General features: G+C 45.1%; 1 protein-coding gene across 1 annotated transcript; it reads right to left on the reverse strand.

Moving 5' to 3' along the window:
• Positions 1–976: 976 nt before the first annotated feature.
• On the reverse strand, positions 977–2,109 carry LOC105037547 (NAC domain-containing protein 104). The gene is made up of 3 exons (XM_010913197.4): positions 1,901–2,109; positions 1,536–1,816; positions 977–1,436 (listed from the first exon to the last, which is right to left on the reverse strand). Exons 1-3 carry the CDS (start codon positions 2,049–2,051, stop codon positions 1,290–1,292), a joined length of 579 nt encoding a protein of 192 aa, XP_010911499.1. The 5' UTR covers positions 2,052–2,109; the 3' UTR covers positions 977–1,289.
• Between the last annotated feature and the right edge of the window lie 13,138 nt (positions 2,110–15,247).

Below are 15,247 nucleotides of genomic sequence, written 5' to 3' on the forward strand. Positions count from 1 at the left end.
CTATTTAGGCAATCTAATCAAGTCTCAGGCAACCCAAAAAAGGAGATCCGGTCCCCTTATGCATGCTAGTCCTCCGAGTCCCCTCTTTTTGGTAGCCTAGTCTATCCTCGCGTGCATTGGAGCACGTGGAACTGTCTAACCCTATCCCAGATGACGTCATGGATAGCGACATGCTCACGTAAGCTAATCCATTTTATTATTCTGAAATGATGCCCCTTTGCTTCGTGGCACGACACCACCACCAAAATCATAAGAGAGGGCTTCGAGGAGGACAAAGAAAAAGGCTTAAAAGGACAGCCCCAAGGCATGCAACTACCCCACAAAAGTTAGATGGGCCCTTCTACATCTAATAACCTATAAAGGACACTTGCTTCAGACTTAATTCCATGGAAAGAAGGAAGCTGGAATAAAGCACCACACTGAATAGAGCATGGGAACTTCTACATGATAGCAATAGTCATAAATAAATAGAATATAGAATTACACACTCTCATTGGAAGGAATAATTTTTAGTTGGATAAGATCCACTATCATGTTAGTGACCAATCCAACTACAAAACATAACACAGTCTTCATCGTGTGTATCATGCTTTTTTTTTTTTCTATTTGTTCATCTTCCTATGTGTTGTATTATGGTTGGATTGGTTCATCAGCTAAACAATGGATCTGATCCAATCGACACCGGCTTCATTAAAAAAAATATAATTAAATTATTAAATTATTTATTTAATTATAGTCTTTGGAACCTACTTCCAGAGTTTTTTTTACTAAAGAAACAAGAAACTAAAAGCCCATGCCATACTTGATTGGCTCCGAGTACCACGCATAAGTTACATTGGCCATCCCACATCCAATAACCTACAGCACTTCCTTCATACTCAAATGTCATTTAGAGAAAGAAAAGTGAATTACACAACAAACAAAGTTGAGCATGAGTACTTTCTCAGATTAAAAAAAAAAAAAAAAGGGATGGAGAGCACATGCCAGAACTTCCAACGATGTCATAGCTAGTGAACGACATGAAAGATTACAGTCCTTTTTAGAGGAATCTAATTACATTGATGGATCTTAACTTAGGAACCTTTCCTTCTTCAAAAACCTATATCACACTTCGATGACATTTCTAACAAAATTAAGAACGGATAGTTACACACATGATCTACTCCAACAACAAAAAAACACACGCACATGATGGGCTTGAGTTCTTCAAAGCATACTAATACCATTGGAAGCAACACATCATTAGAGTTACATGACTAAACCCTGAGTTTAATGACAATCTCCATATCTTAATTGGGCAAGCTTATCTCGTCAAGATCATCCAAGGACAAGAACACCTCATCCAAGCACGAGAGCTCTGTCTCATCGTTTAAAAAGCTTGGAACTGAATCACAGCTTGCTTCATAGACTCGACAAATGATCCAGTTGTCAGAAACCTTCAGATCAGAGCAAAAAAAAAAAAGTCCAGTTATTAGGCCATGAATGAAACATCAAGTGAAATAAGTATATAGGATAGCAAATATCAAGGAACATACTATTCTTTGGTGTCCTCTCTTCTTAGAGGACCTATTACCACTGCTGCTAGAGTTGGTAGAACTGTCCAACAGATGGTATTCAAGCATCACCCAGTTAGTTTTTACCCCACAGGGGGCTTCACCAATGTAGAACACTAATGTCTTCTTCATGCCAACAACCTTGTTGCTGCTTGTTATGGGCTCATCGATTCCGATCGGCATCCAATGGCCATTCGGCGATACTCTGTTTTGGATCCTCTGGCTGAAGAAATACCACTGGTTACCACCTTGCAGTGCTTTACCTTAAAATGTAACTAGTGCTTGTTAGTCTATTGCTAGTCTCATGGTACAAAAGATAACAAAAGAAACCAAGTAGAGGAACTAACCATCAAGGTCCCAAGGATCAACATGGCGAAGGTTGAGGCTGGGGATGATGTCAGGGTGGCATGGCAAGAGTGATGCCTTGGGATATAGGAAATGGACGACAAGCTCTTCGTCGGAGGGGAAGAACCGGAATCCAGGGGGGAGGCCACCCATGCTATGGAGATAGAGAACGTAGCAGAAGACTTGGAGGCTCCAAGGAGGGTGCAGAAGTTTTGTGGGAGTTCCAATATGGTTCTTGTTATGATGCTATGGTTGGTATTTATAGTGTGAAGCGGGTATAGAGGGTAGGAGAGGTAAAGCAGAGACGTAAGAGAGAAGGGCAGCTTGAGATTGGACACGTTAGCAACCACAAGTTAGTGGCTTTTTTTGAAAATTTATTCCAGAGTACTGGAGTAAAGAACAAGGCACAAAGCAAACTGAGTGGAGCCAGAAAAATGTTACAACTAATGATGCATGGCTAGAGAAATTTCCTACACTTAAAAAATCCATCTCTGTAATGAGAATTTTATTCATAATACAATATTGTTAAATGGCTTGTTTTGGATGAATCAAATATTTAAAACATAATAGAATAATGAAATGAATATAGAATCTTCAAATTCTCTACACAATATATTTTGTTAAGGTAAGTATGAAGGGAGCATCACCTTAGTTTTTATGTTTTGAACGCAAAACCAGTCCTGAATTCCTTATCAGTCAATCAATATCTGCCATAGAACCAAGTAGAGGATCAGCTAGTCCACCTTACCAAGCACCTCCTTGCCTAGAGTTTTTATTAGGGACAGATCTTGAGGTCAACTCAAGAATGACATCTATATCTGCATCAGATTCTCCACTTGGATATATGGTAGACTTTAACAGGCCGATGATATTTAGATAAGATTATCTTTTCATCTAGGGTGCATTAATTGTACTGCAAAATAATATGACATTTATTGCTTTTATGTTCTTAGACATCACAAAATTTTGTTCTACGTAACTAACTGTTTAATAGTATGATGTACGATGAATTGCCTTAAAATTGTAAAATTAGAAATTATTACTTGAGTACAATTTTCAAAGACATGATTTTCCATCTGTCACAATAAAATTTTTCATTCTTGAATGATCAAACATCTATCAAGAATTATTTACCAAAAAACATCTATCAAGAATTCCAGCTATCAATGTCGTCCAGGTGCCTCAGGATATCAAAAAAGATGGCAAGTTGGCATAGTTGAAGGTGTTAATTTGTTATGAACATGCAACTTGTGAATTCTTCTATAAAATACATGCAAGGTGTCAATGTTCATGAAGCCAATATTTGACTTCTATCTCTTGTATGGGAGAATCTTCCTTTTTTTTTTTTTTTTTTTGGTGAGAATGCTCTTGCAGGAGAATTATAATACGTCCTTGTGGCTACAAGAGGGCACTAGTCTTCCAGAACCTTGTTTTAAGGCTCAATTATAAATGAGAGAAAGCCTCATCCAATTCATTATCTCATCAATATATTTCACTTGCCGATCAAAAAGCTTTTTCCGATTCCCATGGTTTGAACTTTGAAGCAGTAGTCCATGGCAATGGTCATGAGGATGTGGGACATGCGTTGTTTGAAAGTTGGGTGGCCAAATAATAATGGCATTGCATGTGGTCAAGATCAGTCCTCATTCTTTGGTAAAGGAACAGTAGTCCATCCTATGATCTGCAGTAGAAAAGTTCAAAGTAGTTGTTCATTTTGGTATATCCTCCAGTTTTAAGCAAAGTCTCCTAAGCCAACGAGTATCACAATGTCTAGCTAAGTCAATCAATAATGATGATATGAAAGCAAGGGGTGGGCAAAGTTAGCTGGGAAAATTGACTCGAATTCAACCTGATATTAGGTCAAAAAGTTACACAGGGTGCATTCAGGAGAAAGAACAAGAAGAAGAAGTTAAACAGAGGTTTGATCATAAATTTATTTGCTGACTCCTGGCAATTTGAACAAGAATTCAAGCCAAAGGTATGATCATTTTATTTGTTAAGGGAGGAGTTAAGCAGATATTTAATCATAGATGACTCTTTAGTTAAAGCAAGAATTCAACCTAAGTGTATGATCATTTTACCCCACAGGACACATGGGATCCTGCAAGGATATGTAGTAGATCTTTAATCATTAACTCTGTTGACCCTTGATTAAAACAAGAACTCAAAACTAGGGGTATGATCATTTTACAATGCAAGACACATGGGATACTGCATATTTGTTATGGGAAAAGTTTAAGTAGAGGTTTAATCATAACTCTGCTGACTCTTAGTTAAAATAAGAATTCAAACTAAGGTGATGATCATTTCACACCCCAATATGGATGGGCAGTGCAAACTAGTTAAGGGCCCATACAACCTTATGTTTCTTTACTGCAAACTTTTGAGGGCATTTGCTTTGATGGAACTGATCGAGGGTGCCTAATTGGAATTCAACTGCAAGTTGAGGGTGTTTTGGTTTGCTGCAAGAAAGTGATTAAGGACCATAATGACTGGGTGGACTTCTGAAGCCCCTCCTCTTCATCATTACATGACTTTGCCATTGAGGGAGACTCATAAAGTCAATAAGCAAAAGGTGGGAGAAGTAAAATGGTGGATTTGGGCTGACTGCACTCTCTTCAGTAGGCCTAAAGCTCCCTGATCCAACTTGTTGTGACCCAAACTAACCTGCAGTTAAACAATGCTGGTTTGGTAAGCCACAGTCCAGTCCTTGCCTATGATATAAATGTTGGACTTGAATTCTCTCTCTTTTATGACCTAGTCAGGAATGAATTCATCAAATACTTCAATATTGGCTGTCTGCATGAACATAACTTACTAAAATCTCATAATCTGCATTGTGTTAAATCTCTCACTTTTTTTTTTTTTTTTTAAAAAGTGGCTTTTATGTGATATCCTAGGGAAAATTTGATTGCAATTCACAATTAGCACTGAAATTTAATTTATTGATTACAGCAAAAATTATCGTACTTTATATTCAAACCAAAAAACAATTAAAAAAAAAAAAGAAGGAAAAAAATATGCTATGTATGCCTTGGTATTTATTATCAAGGCTCTGCCACTTTTAACTCAACGCAGGAAAAAGAGAAGAACACGTAGACAACCAACCACCAACCCAAGGTCTCATCATACCTTATATAATAATATCCATTAGTGGTTCAAAAGTTACTTGAAGAAAACAAATGGTTCCAAAGTTCCGAAGTAATAAAGTCCATTTGCATGCATCCTAGAGCTAAATTTTAGCACCACACATGGAACGTTGATCGCAAATTTTTTGCAAACTATTACATAAAAAATAGTTTTTGTAAAAAAAGGAATAGTTGGGTCAAGAGATTCACATCCGAGTTAGGCTGGGAGTGTTATTGGTTTCTTTGATTTTAGACCCGTGGCTTGGGTCGGTTAGAACCTTATATATATATATATTTTTATTCTCATCTATTTTCCTATCCTCTATTTGTTCTTGCTTCTCTTCTATTTTGTGCTCATTTCATTTCTAATGAAGCATATGCTAGTTTATCTAACTTTTTTGTCCAGAAAATATTCTTCATCAAGCTTGATAATGGAATTACTAGTCTGCTTAGTTGAACCAATCACTTGCTCTTGTCATCTTTTCTCAAAAAAAATCTTGCTCCTGTCATGCCATCTTAATAGATACGTCACTCTAACTCAAGCTGCACTTCTTTCCCTCCAACCATCGATTCATGATAATATTAATATCAAAACCTGATAAAAAGTTGAAGGGATGAGTGATGACAGACCTGGAGAAAAAGCCACATTGGTACACAAACTATCTATAAATAATATCTGGTGTTATTCTTCCGGTCTCAAACAATGGCAATGATTGCAAAGGCTACGCATCATTTGCACTTCACTTCCATGCTCCATGACGACCCCTCTTTATAACCAGACATGCGAACAAGGATTCCCTTGAGGCTAAAAAAGATGGTATCACCTTTGGCTTCAGCTAGCTGCAAAGACTACAAGTGGCACGCCTAATTAAAGTCCACCCACAAGAGGTCCCATGGGCTATTTACACCTTTTAGTTTGACACAGATGGGATGCAACGTATCCAAAGTTGTCCCATTGTTCAACTTGAAACCAAGTTGGCCGGAGGATATCGGACTTTATAAAAACAATGCTTGCGTTGAGACGTTCCAGGCAACCACGCCATTTGAGGAGATCGGATGGCTGGCTATTTGGTGTTCACGTCATTCTTTTTAAGCTCACAAGCGCCACCCCACCTTCGGATGTTAATTTAATTATAATATCATGACCAAGAAAGAAGGGCATAGGGTGCATGGATGTATGTATATAATGTTGATATAAGGTGCGCAAAAATGTTATTGTGTATTAATGTAATGACCTTATACATAGGTAGGATCATGATCCTTATATATAGCTGACATGTCGTACAACCTTAACCACCATAGACCATAGTACTTCTCATGCATGGTATCACCTCTTGCCACTAATTGGAGAAGAGAGCGATGGTCCGATTCTGATTCAAATCAGTCCTTCGAAGATGGGGTGGTCCAAGATTTCATTTGAAAGGCAATTTAATTGTGAAGTGGATGACTTTAGTCCATTTATCTGATGGAATGCATAGGATTACACTTATACTGGGTACGATTTATATCTAGGGTCTCATGGTATAAGTTTAAACTTGATACGACTTAGTTTAAACCCATATCCCCTCCAACAGTATACATGTAATGTAATGTAATAGAATAAAAATATATAATATTATGCTATTATATTATTATAATAAGATAATATTAATATTGTTAGAATGTTATTATACAATTTAATACTATATAACATATTATTGGTTTATTAAAAATACAAGATACTATATGACATATATAACAATATTATTACTTTTATGATATAATAAAATATTAAGTATCAGTTTAATCCTATTGTACAATATCGTACTATATAATATCATACTAATATAATATAATATCATAGTCGTATATGTGTTATTTTATAATAATATGACTTCATAACATATTGGATATTATTATAATCTTAATATACAATATTATGCTATAAAATATAATATTTATATAATATAAGACTAAAATATTATATGATACTATAATATAGTAGTGTTAGTATAATATCATATAATATTAAACATTATTTTTGCAGATTTGTCCTTGAAATCATCTATATCTATGTACTAATTCATCTTTTCAGTATTTATATTTTAATCCTTGAAATCTTCCAACTTATGTATCCTTTAAGTTAACTAGATGAGAAGAAATATTCTATTTTATTCTCCTGATGGTGTTATGTTTATATCCTCCAGACACTCTTGTTCCCAGCTCAAACTTAACCAAACCCTTAACTCGTGTCCCTTTCTGCAATTCTAGTTAACTTTAGCCAAAGTTCAATTAATGAAAACAAGCGGACAAATCGATTTATGTACGTGAAGAACTTTACAAGGATTTTTTTATAACTATTAAAAAAAAAAAGAATTAATAAAAAATATAATATTATTATAATATTCTTGTATAATGTAATGCTATATAATATAGTACTACATAATATTATAGTTCTATATTACAATATATATTATAGTGCACAATATAATATCATTACTGTTGCGGCCAATCCCCTCGTCGTCTGGTTGCCGGGAACGAGCACCTGCAAGAGAAGTCCACACTAACCGGAAATGCCTCCGGCGAGGACCCTCCGACGGTCAAGTCAGAGAGGAGACTAGGCAACAGTAGAAAAGAATCAGGGGCTCAGCGAGAGAGAGAGAGAGTCCAGGGGCTTCGAAAGAACCTCCCAACACTGTTGCCCTCCCCGTCTTTATAGTAGAGCGTGGCGTGGTCCCGCCATTAATGGCGCAGACAACCGAGGGAGTTGTCAAATCGTCGGAGGCTGTCTCGCCGCGGCCTGACAAGTCGCCGTAGGCTGTCAAATCACTGGGGCTAACCCATGTCCTAGGCAAAACGATGTCCCCAGGGCGGCCACGTTGCATGTCCTTGTCATGACAGCAGTCTATAACAGTCGTACGGTGTTTGGGGGAGCTAATCGATCATACGTCGGTATTCGACTGCGGGGCGTCGGGTGAAGACTCGGGAACACCGTCGGCTAGTCTGGTGCATTGCTGGAGTCGGACGTCAGCTGCCACCCCCGATAGTGAGTCGGTGATTTGGGCTCCACCGCTCGGCTGGTCGGGAACAGAAAAGGCCTGCCCGACCGACACACCTTCGATCGGATAATGTCGGCAGCTACTGTCAGCAATCGTCGGTCGGTGCGGTCGGTAGAGTCGGGTGTCGGTCGGATAGGTCCGAGGGTGAGTCGGCATAAAAGAGGTCAGTTGGTATACCCCAACAGTTGCCCCCCCCCACTCCTGAGTCGAATGTCGTGCTGGCCAGCATCTCCGCGTGGGCGACGGCTTCGGGTGAAAGGAGTGGATACCCATCACATCATGCTCTGACTCTGGCGACCGTACCAATGAATGGTCCAGCGTCAGACGTCCCAATGGTGTCAGACGTCCTATTGGTGTCAGACGTCCCATCGAGAATAGAAACTGCCGTTTTCGCCGTCTCCTCGGGAATGCAAACCGCCGTCGGTCAGTGAATCCTGAGATGCGATTTTTTCGTCACGTAGCAGGGGGCCATTGGGCCGAACCCGTTCAGGCGGATGGAGACGATGTGGCCTGATCTGGGGCAGGTGCGTCGAATTGTCGAACCGAGGGAAGGCCCAGATGCCATCACATGTCACGATCCGAGAGACCCTCGTTGGGCGTGCTCTCATCTCGGTCGTCGAGGGGCACTATATATATAGGGTCACCTGCATCCAAAACTTCACTTTTCGTAGCCCTGTTGCCGAGACTCTGGTCGAGTGGTCCCCCTTATCTCAGGTAGTTGTCCCCGCCTTCCTCCTTGGAAAGTTTTCTCGAAGCCTTTGTCTTTGTCTCCTCGTTTTTTCTTTGCTTCCTTGAAATTTTCTTCCTTATCCTTCTTCTTTGGGACCAGCATTATGGCTAGGACCTCTCCTCGAGGCAGTCCGTTGGAGAACCCGACCGACGATTCTCAATCGACCCAGGAGGTAGAGGTTTTTTCACTTTCGGAGTCGAACGTCGATCGGCTCCGGGAGCAGTACAGCATCTCGGAGCAGTTTCGGCTGTCCGCCCCTGAGGTCGACGGTCGGGTTAACAACCCGCCCCAAGGCCAGGTGGCTTTCTATGTTGAGAACCTCCGGGTCGGTCTTCGTTTCTCGATTCCAGAGTTTATCCGGAACATCTTGGACTATTACGGACTTTGTCCGGCGCAACTGGTGCCGAACTCAGTTCGGCTGATAGTCAGTTTTGCCTTGTTGTATCGGCTTTTGCCGACCAATCCTCGTATCTCCCTCTTTCGAGCATTCTTTGTTCTCCGACCCCACCCTAAAGCCTGAGGGTGGTGGTTTTTCAACCCTCGGAAGGGTCTTTCCTTCATCACTGGTCTTCCATCGTCAATTCATGGGTGGAAGAACCAATTTTTTTTTGTTTCCTCTTCACTTCCTTGGGGGTTCCCTTTCCGCTAGGGTGACCCCCTGACTCGGCCGAACGAGAATAGCCGAGTGGAGGCAGACGATCGGGAGGATTTTCTCCGACTCAAAGATATGTCAGTCCCGAAGCAGAGAGAGCTTGTTACCGAACAAGCTCTTTATGACGCCGGCTTGAGCTTGGTCCCCCGCCTAGGTACAGTTTGGCCTGTTGACTGTTTCTTAGCTTTTCGTCTATCTCCAAATTTGCACTAACTTTTTTGTTGAAATTGCAGGCACGCCGTCGAGAATGAGGCTGACTGACATCAAGATTCGACAACACGCGTTAAGGAAGAGGCCGGTGCCTGGGGCCGGACCCTCACGGCCGCCCAAGAGGCCCCAGACGTCATCTTCGACTGCGGCTGCGCAGCCGAAACCAGTCATCGCATTGTCGGCATCGGAGGTGCCATCCGAGGTCCATCCCAAGGAGAGGACAGCGGATGGTGCGGCCGAGGGAGCGTTGGCCGTTTCGCCGATGGAGGAGGTTCGAGTCGAAGCTCAGGAGCCCGAACGACCTTCGACCGCTCATGCTGCGGCTTCGGGAAGAGCTCAATCGAGTTCGAGCTTTCCGTCATTCTCCAACTTTCGGGCCTGGGCGGCCGGACGAGGGAAGGCTCCAATGGCGTCGGGTGACGACACAAGGTCGGCCGGTCGAGCTACGTCGTCTGACGTCCAGCTTCCCAAAGGAGCGTCGGCCCTGGCCAACCATAATTTGGCCAGGAGGTTGTACCAGGCAACCATTCTCCCGTCGATCGGGAGATCATGAAGAGTCGGATGGTGTCCGACATGCTGTCTTCCTTCTTCCCGACCATGATTCAGGTGAGCTCATTTTCCTTTCTCCTCTTCATTATTATTTTCCATCAATTCGGTTTTCTGATAGCCGGCCCTCCGCCTGCAGCTGATCTACAATATGTCCAAGCTGGAGGTTGGGTATCGGAGATTCGGCGACGTTCTGGCGGCCTGGAAGAAGAAGGCAGAGGTCGTCGAGGTCGAGAGGGCGACAATGGTCGAGCAGCTGAAACAGTCGGTCGACCACGAGGCCCGGCTCGAAGATGAGATTTCCCGCCTCACCGATGCCCTAGCTACCTCGGGGGCCAAACTTCATTCGACCTGCGAGGAAGCCAAGCGCAAAGGTCGTACCGCTCACCGACTGCGATGCGAGCAGGATGGTCGTGTTGTCGAACTCGAGGCCGAGCGCGAGCAACTCCAGGTAAGCCTGGAGAACCTCGCCAAGGGTGAAGAGAACTTATCCACCGCCCAAGCCGATGCAGACATAGCGAAGGCGGAGGTGGAGTCAGCGAGGGAGGTTCTAGGTCGGGTGGTGGACTTCCGTAGCCCCGACGAATATCACGAGGAGCTCCTGGAGAGTGGCTTCGCCTCGTACCGAGTGGGGTACGAGGATGCTCGGGAGGCAGTCCAGGTCCTGTATCCAGAGCTTGATCTTAGCAGCATCGTTCCCCCAGGGTCGGAGGGCCAAGCCGCGGAAGAGGTGGCCGACCCGTCATCGGGAGATCACACTGCCGTGGAGGAAGCCATCCCGGAGCAGGTCACCGAAGGTGAGGCGGCCCTAACTTTCGATCATACGCCGACCCGAGCGGGCATGCCAACCGCCCCCGAACTTCTCCCGGTAGAAGAAGCTAACTCCGACGAGTAGTCGGAGCATCTTTTGTTTTTGTTCTCATTTAGCATACTTGTAATCGGGCTTCGGCCTAATTTTGTAAACTCAGTTCATACTTGAATGAAATTGAGAACTTTTCAACTTTTTTGTTTCATACGTCCTGGAATGTATCTTAGAATGTATGTTTCGCCGAAATGCCCCCGAGCGCATAAGTCGTAGGCCCGACTACCTTGTTAGGACGTTCGGTAGGATCCCGGATAGTTAGCCGAGATAGTCGGTAGCGCGTGCCATGGTAAAGATAGAGCAGGCTCCGATTTTAGGTCGGCGTCCTGACTGTCGTACGATCCGACAGTTGAAAGTCTAAGTTGAGCGTCTGTCACCCAAATCTGAGTCGGGTGCGTTCGTCGAGTCGGGTGTCGGCCATCCCCCAGGCGTAGCCCTTTGACCCGATCATCTTATAGAGTTGATAGTCGAATAGTGTCCGACGTATTTGGTGATGACAAGTCGGTCATCCATTGTCGGCTCTTTGTCGGGCGTATTCGTCGCGTCGTGTGATAAACGGTGGTAAGCTGAATACCCTTCGACCGGTCGTGACTTGGTCGGTTCGTCGCGAATGCGACGTTGTCGCATTGGCATTTTGCCTCTCTTGGCCGGAGCCAAGTCGGCAAGTTAGCTAGTCGTCTTGCTCGAGAATTGACTGTGGAAGGAGCGTGGCTTCAACTTAGGGGGGTTTCATCGCCAACGCCGACCTTCAGCAAACGTAGATATATCGGTTCTCGTAATAGTCTGACGCATCATTGGCGATCGGGCCGCAGATTCCCGACGGAGCGTTGGGCCCAAGTCGGGGCGTCCGGGCACATACTACTGGTGAGCGCCGACCCACAATTGGGGAGCCGAGATTCCAGACTCCGGAGCTTTGAAACTGGGTTTGTATTACAAACGAGGGCACACAGGGTTCACTGATAGTACAATCTTAGGTTGTCGGCATTCCAAGTCCGGAGAATGGCCATTCCTTCTAGAGTCTCCAGTTGGTAGGTTTCCGACCTGTATGTGTCCGCTATCTTGTAGGGCCCTTCCCAGTTCGGAGCCAATTTTTCTTGATCCAGGGGCTTCGAAACTTCCGCCTTCCTTAAGACCAGGTCTCCGAACCTGAAAAATTTTGGCTTAACCTTAGCATTGTAGTATCGGGCCACTCTTTGTCGGTAGGAAGTCATGTGGAGTTGAGCCTTGTGTCGGAGTTCGGGTAGGAGGTCCAAGTCGGCTCTCCGACACTCGGAGTTGCCCGATTCGCGGTACTGCTCAACTCTAGTCGAGAGTAGCCCGATCTCGAGTGGAATCATCGCCTCCGTCCCATAAGCTAAGCTAAAAAGAGATTTTCCGATCGGGACGTGGGGTGTCGTTCGGTACGCCCACAGGACGGAATTCAATTCCTCAATCCATAGGCCTTTGGCTTCATTCAGTCGGATCTTCAGTCCATGCAGAATGGTTCGGTTGGTTACTTCGACCTCGCCATTGGACTGTGGATGCCCGACCGAGGTTAGCCTGTGCGCGATATGAAATCTCACACAGAACTCTTGAAAGCCTCGGTTGTCGAATTATCGTCCATTGTCAGTGATAATAGTGCGCGGTAGTCCGAACCTGAAGATGATGGACTTCTGGACGAAGTCTTCCATCTTTCGTTCGGTGATTTGCGCCAGAGGTTCGGCTTCCACCCACTTAGTGAAGTAGTCGATTGCGACGATTATGAACTTCTTTTGGTCAGACACCGGAGGGAAAAGATCGAGTATGTCGATTCTCTACTAGGCGAAGGGCCACGGGGCGACAATGGGAGTGATTGGGTTAGCGGGTCGGTGTTGTATGTTAGCGTACCTCTGACATGGCTCACATCTTCGAACCAACTCAGCCGCATCCTTTCTCATGGTGGGCCAGTAGTAACCCTGCAGTAGGACCTTGTAGGCCAAGGATTTGCCCCCCAAGTGATTTCTGCAGATCCCTTCGTGCACCTCTCTGAGTGCGTAGTCCGCGTCAGTCGGTCTCAGGCACCTCAGCAAGGGAAGGGTGAACGATCTTTTATAGAGTCGGCCATCAATCATTACATATTGGGAGGCCGCCCATCGGAGTCGCTTGGCTTCCACGGGGTCTTCAGGGCTGGTTCTGTCGGTCAGATACTGAACGATCGGATCCATCCAGCTTGGCTCGGTCGTCAGTTGCAGCACCTCCTCGGCCCTGTCGATGCTCGGTTGCTCGAGACTCTCCACAAGTGTTCGGCCCAAAGTGTCGTAGGTAGACGTCGCAAGTCTGGAGAGTGCGTCGGCCCGAGCGTTCTCCGACCTGAGAATATGGGAGATCTCAAAATATTTGAGGTATGCCACGAGATCTCTCATCTTTTGAAAATATTTTGCCATGGTCGGGTCCCGCGTCTCGAATTCACCTTTAACTTATTCTACGATCAGCTGAGAGTCGGAAAAGACTCTGAGGCTGTTGATCCCGAGCTCCCTCACTACTCTCAAGCCGGCGAGGAGCATCTCGTACTCGGCTTGATTATTGGAGGCTTTGAAGTCGAATCAGAGGGTGTACTCGATAACCACTCCCTCCGAGTTGGTGAGCAGGAACCCGGTCCTGCTCCCTCGAGCGTTGGAAGCTCCGTCGATGTGCAACACCCAGATAGACCCGGGGTCAGGTTCGGAGATTGCAGCCTCTTTGGAACTCCCACCTTCCAATCTTTGGTCGGTTGTCGGGCACTCCGCAATAAAGTCGGCCAAGACCTGGGCTTTCAGGGCAGGTCGCGGACGGTACTGAATGTCGAACTCACTCAGCCTCACCGCCCATTTTGCCAGTCATCCCGATGTATCGGGGTGATGCAAAATCGCCCTCAGGGGCTGGTCAGTAAGGACCACGATAGCGTGTGCTTGGAAATACGGACGGAGTCGTTGCGCAGACACGATCAAGGTGAATATCATTTTCTCCGCCTTTGAATATCGAGCTTCAGCTTCGTGGAGCATCTTGCTGGTGTAGTATATGGGCTGGTGAATTCGGCTCTCGTTCTCCCAGACGAGCACCGAGCTAACCGCCTCTGGGGAGGTCACCAAGTAGAGGTACAGCATTTCTCCAACTTCTGGCTTTACAAGCAGCGATGGGGAGGCCAGATATCTCTTCAGATCCTCGAAGGCCTGCCGGCACTCATCCGACCAAGAGAAACCCTTCGCCTGCCTCAGGGTTTTGAAGAACGGGAGGCATCTCTCAACCGACCGGGAGATGAATCGGCTGAGCGTGATGATCCTTCCGTTAAGCTGTTGTACCTTCTTTTTGATGTTCGGGTGCCGCATGTTGATGATCGCCTTTATCTTCTCAGGATCAGCCTCGATTCCTCGTTGAGAAATGAGAAACCCGAGGAACTTCTCCGAAGTTACCCCGAAGGTGCACTTAGTCAGATTCAACCTCATCCGATATCATCAAAGAGTGTGAAAAGTTTCTTCAAGATCTTGGACATGATCTGAAGTCTGCGCGCTCTTCACCAGCATATCATCCACGTACACCTCCATGTTGCATCCGATTTGGTCTTTCAAGACCTTATTGACGAGTTACTGGAAGGTGGCTCTGACATTTTTTAGTCCGAAGGGCATTACTCTGTAGCAGTAAAAGCCCTTAGCGGTCACGAAGGCTGTGTTCTCCTCGTCTTCGGGCGCCATCCGGATCTGATTGTATCCGACAAAGGCATCCATGAAGTTGAGCAGTCGATGGCCGGACGTTGCGTCTACCAGCTGGTCGATTTTCAAAAGTAGAAAGCTCTCCTTTGGACAAGCATGATTTAGGTCTGTACAGTCGATGCAGATCCTCCACCTCCCGTTGGCTTTTTTCACCATGACAATATTGGCGAGCCAATCGAGGTACGTGGTTTCTCTGATGAAGTCCGCCTTGAGTAGCTTGTCCACTTCCTCATCGATGGCCTTCTGTCTTTCAGGAGCAAAAGACTGCTTCTTCTGCCTCACCGGCCTCATTCCAAAGTCGATGTTGAGTCGGTGAGTCATCGTCTCCGAGGGGATGCCGGACATATCCGTTGCCGACCAAGCGAATACGTCGGCATTGGCCCTCAACAGCTCTATTAGCTGCTGTTGCTCAGGGTCAGGTAGTTGGGATCCGACCTAGACCACTCGTTCGGGATTCTTCGCTATCGGGATGGAAACCA

This window comes from Elaeis guineensis, chromosome 1 (genome assembly GCF_000442705.2).
Source record: "Elaeis guineensis isolate ETL-2024a chromosome 1, EG11, whole genome shotgun sequence".
NCBI classification, from domain to species: domain Eukaryota; kingdom Viridiplantae; phylum Streptophyta; class Magnoliopsida; order Arecales; family Arecaceae; genus Elaeis; species Elaeis guineensis.

What these genes read in the sequence shown, in the direction of transcription:
- LOC105037547 (XM_010913197.4), bottom strand. Translation starts at nt 2,051, where the DNA reads ATGGGTGGCCTCCCCCCTGGATTCCGGTTCTTCCCCTCCGACGAAGAG. An exon ending in TGATCCTTGGGACCTTGATG is followed by an intron (nt 1,817 to 1,900) that starts GTTAGTTCCTCT and finishes TTACATTTTAAG; the next exon opens with GTAAAGCACTGCAAGGTGGT. An exon ending in AGAGAGGACACCAAAGAATA is followed by an intron (nt 1,437 to 1,535) that starts GTATGTTCCTTG and finishes TCTGATCTGAAG; the next exon opens with GTTTCTGACAACTGGATCAT.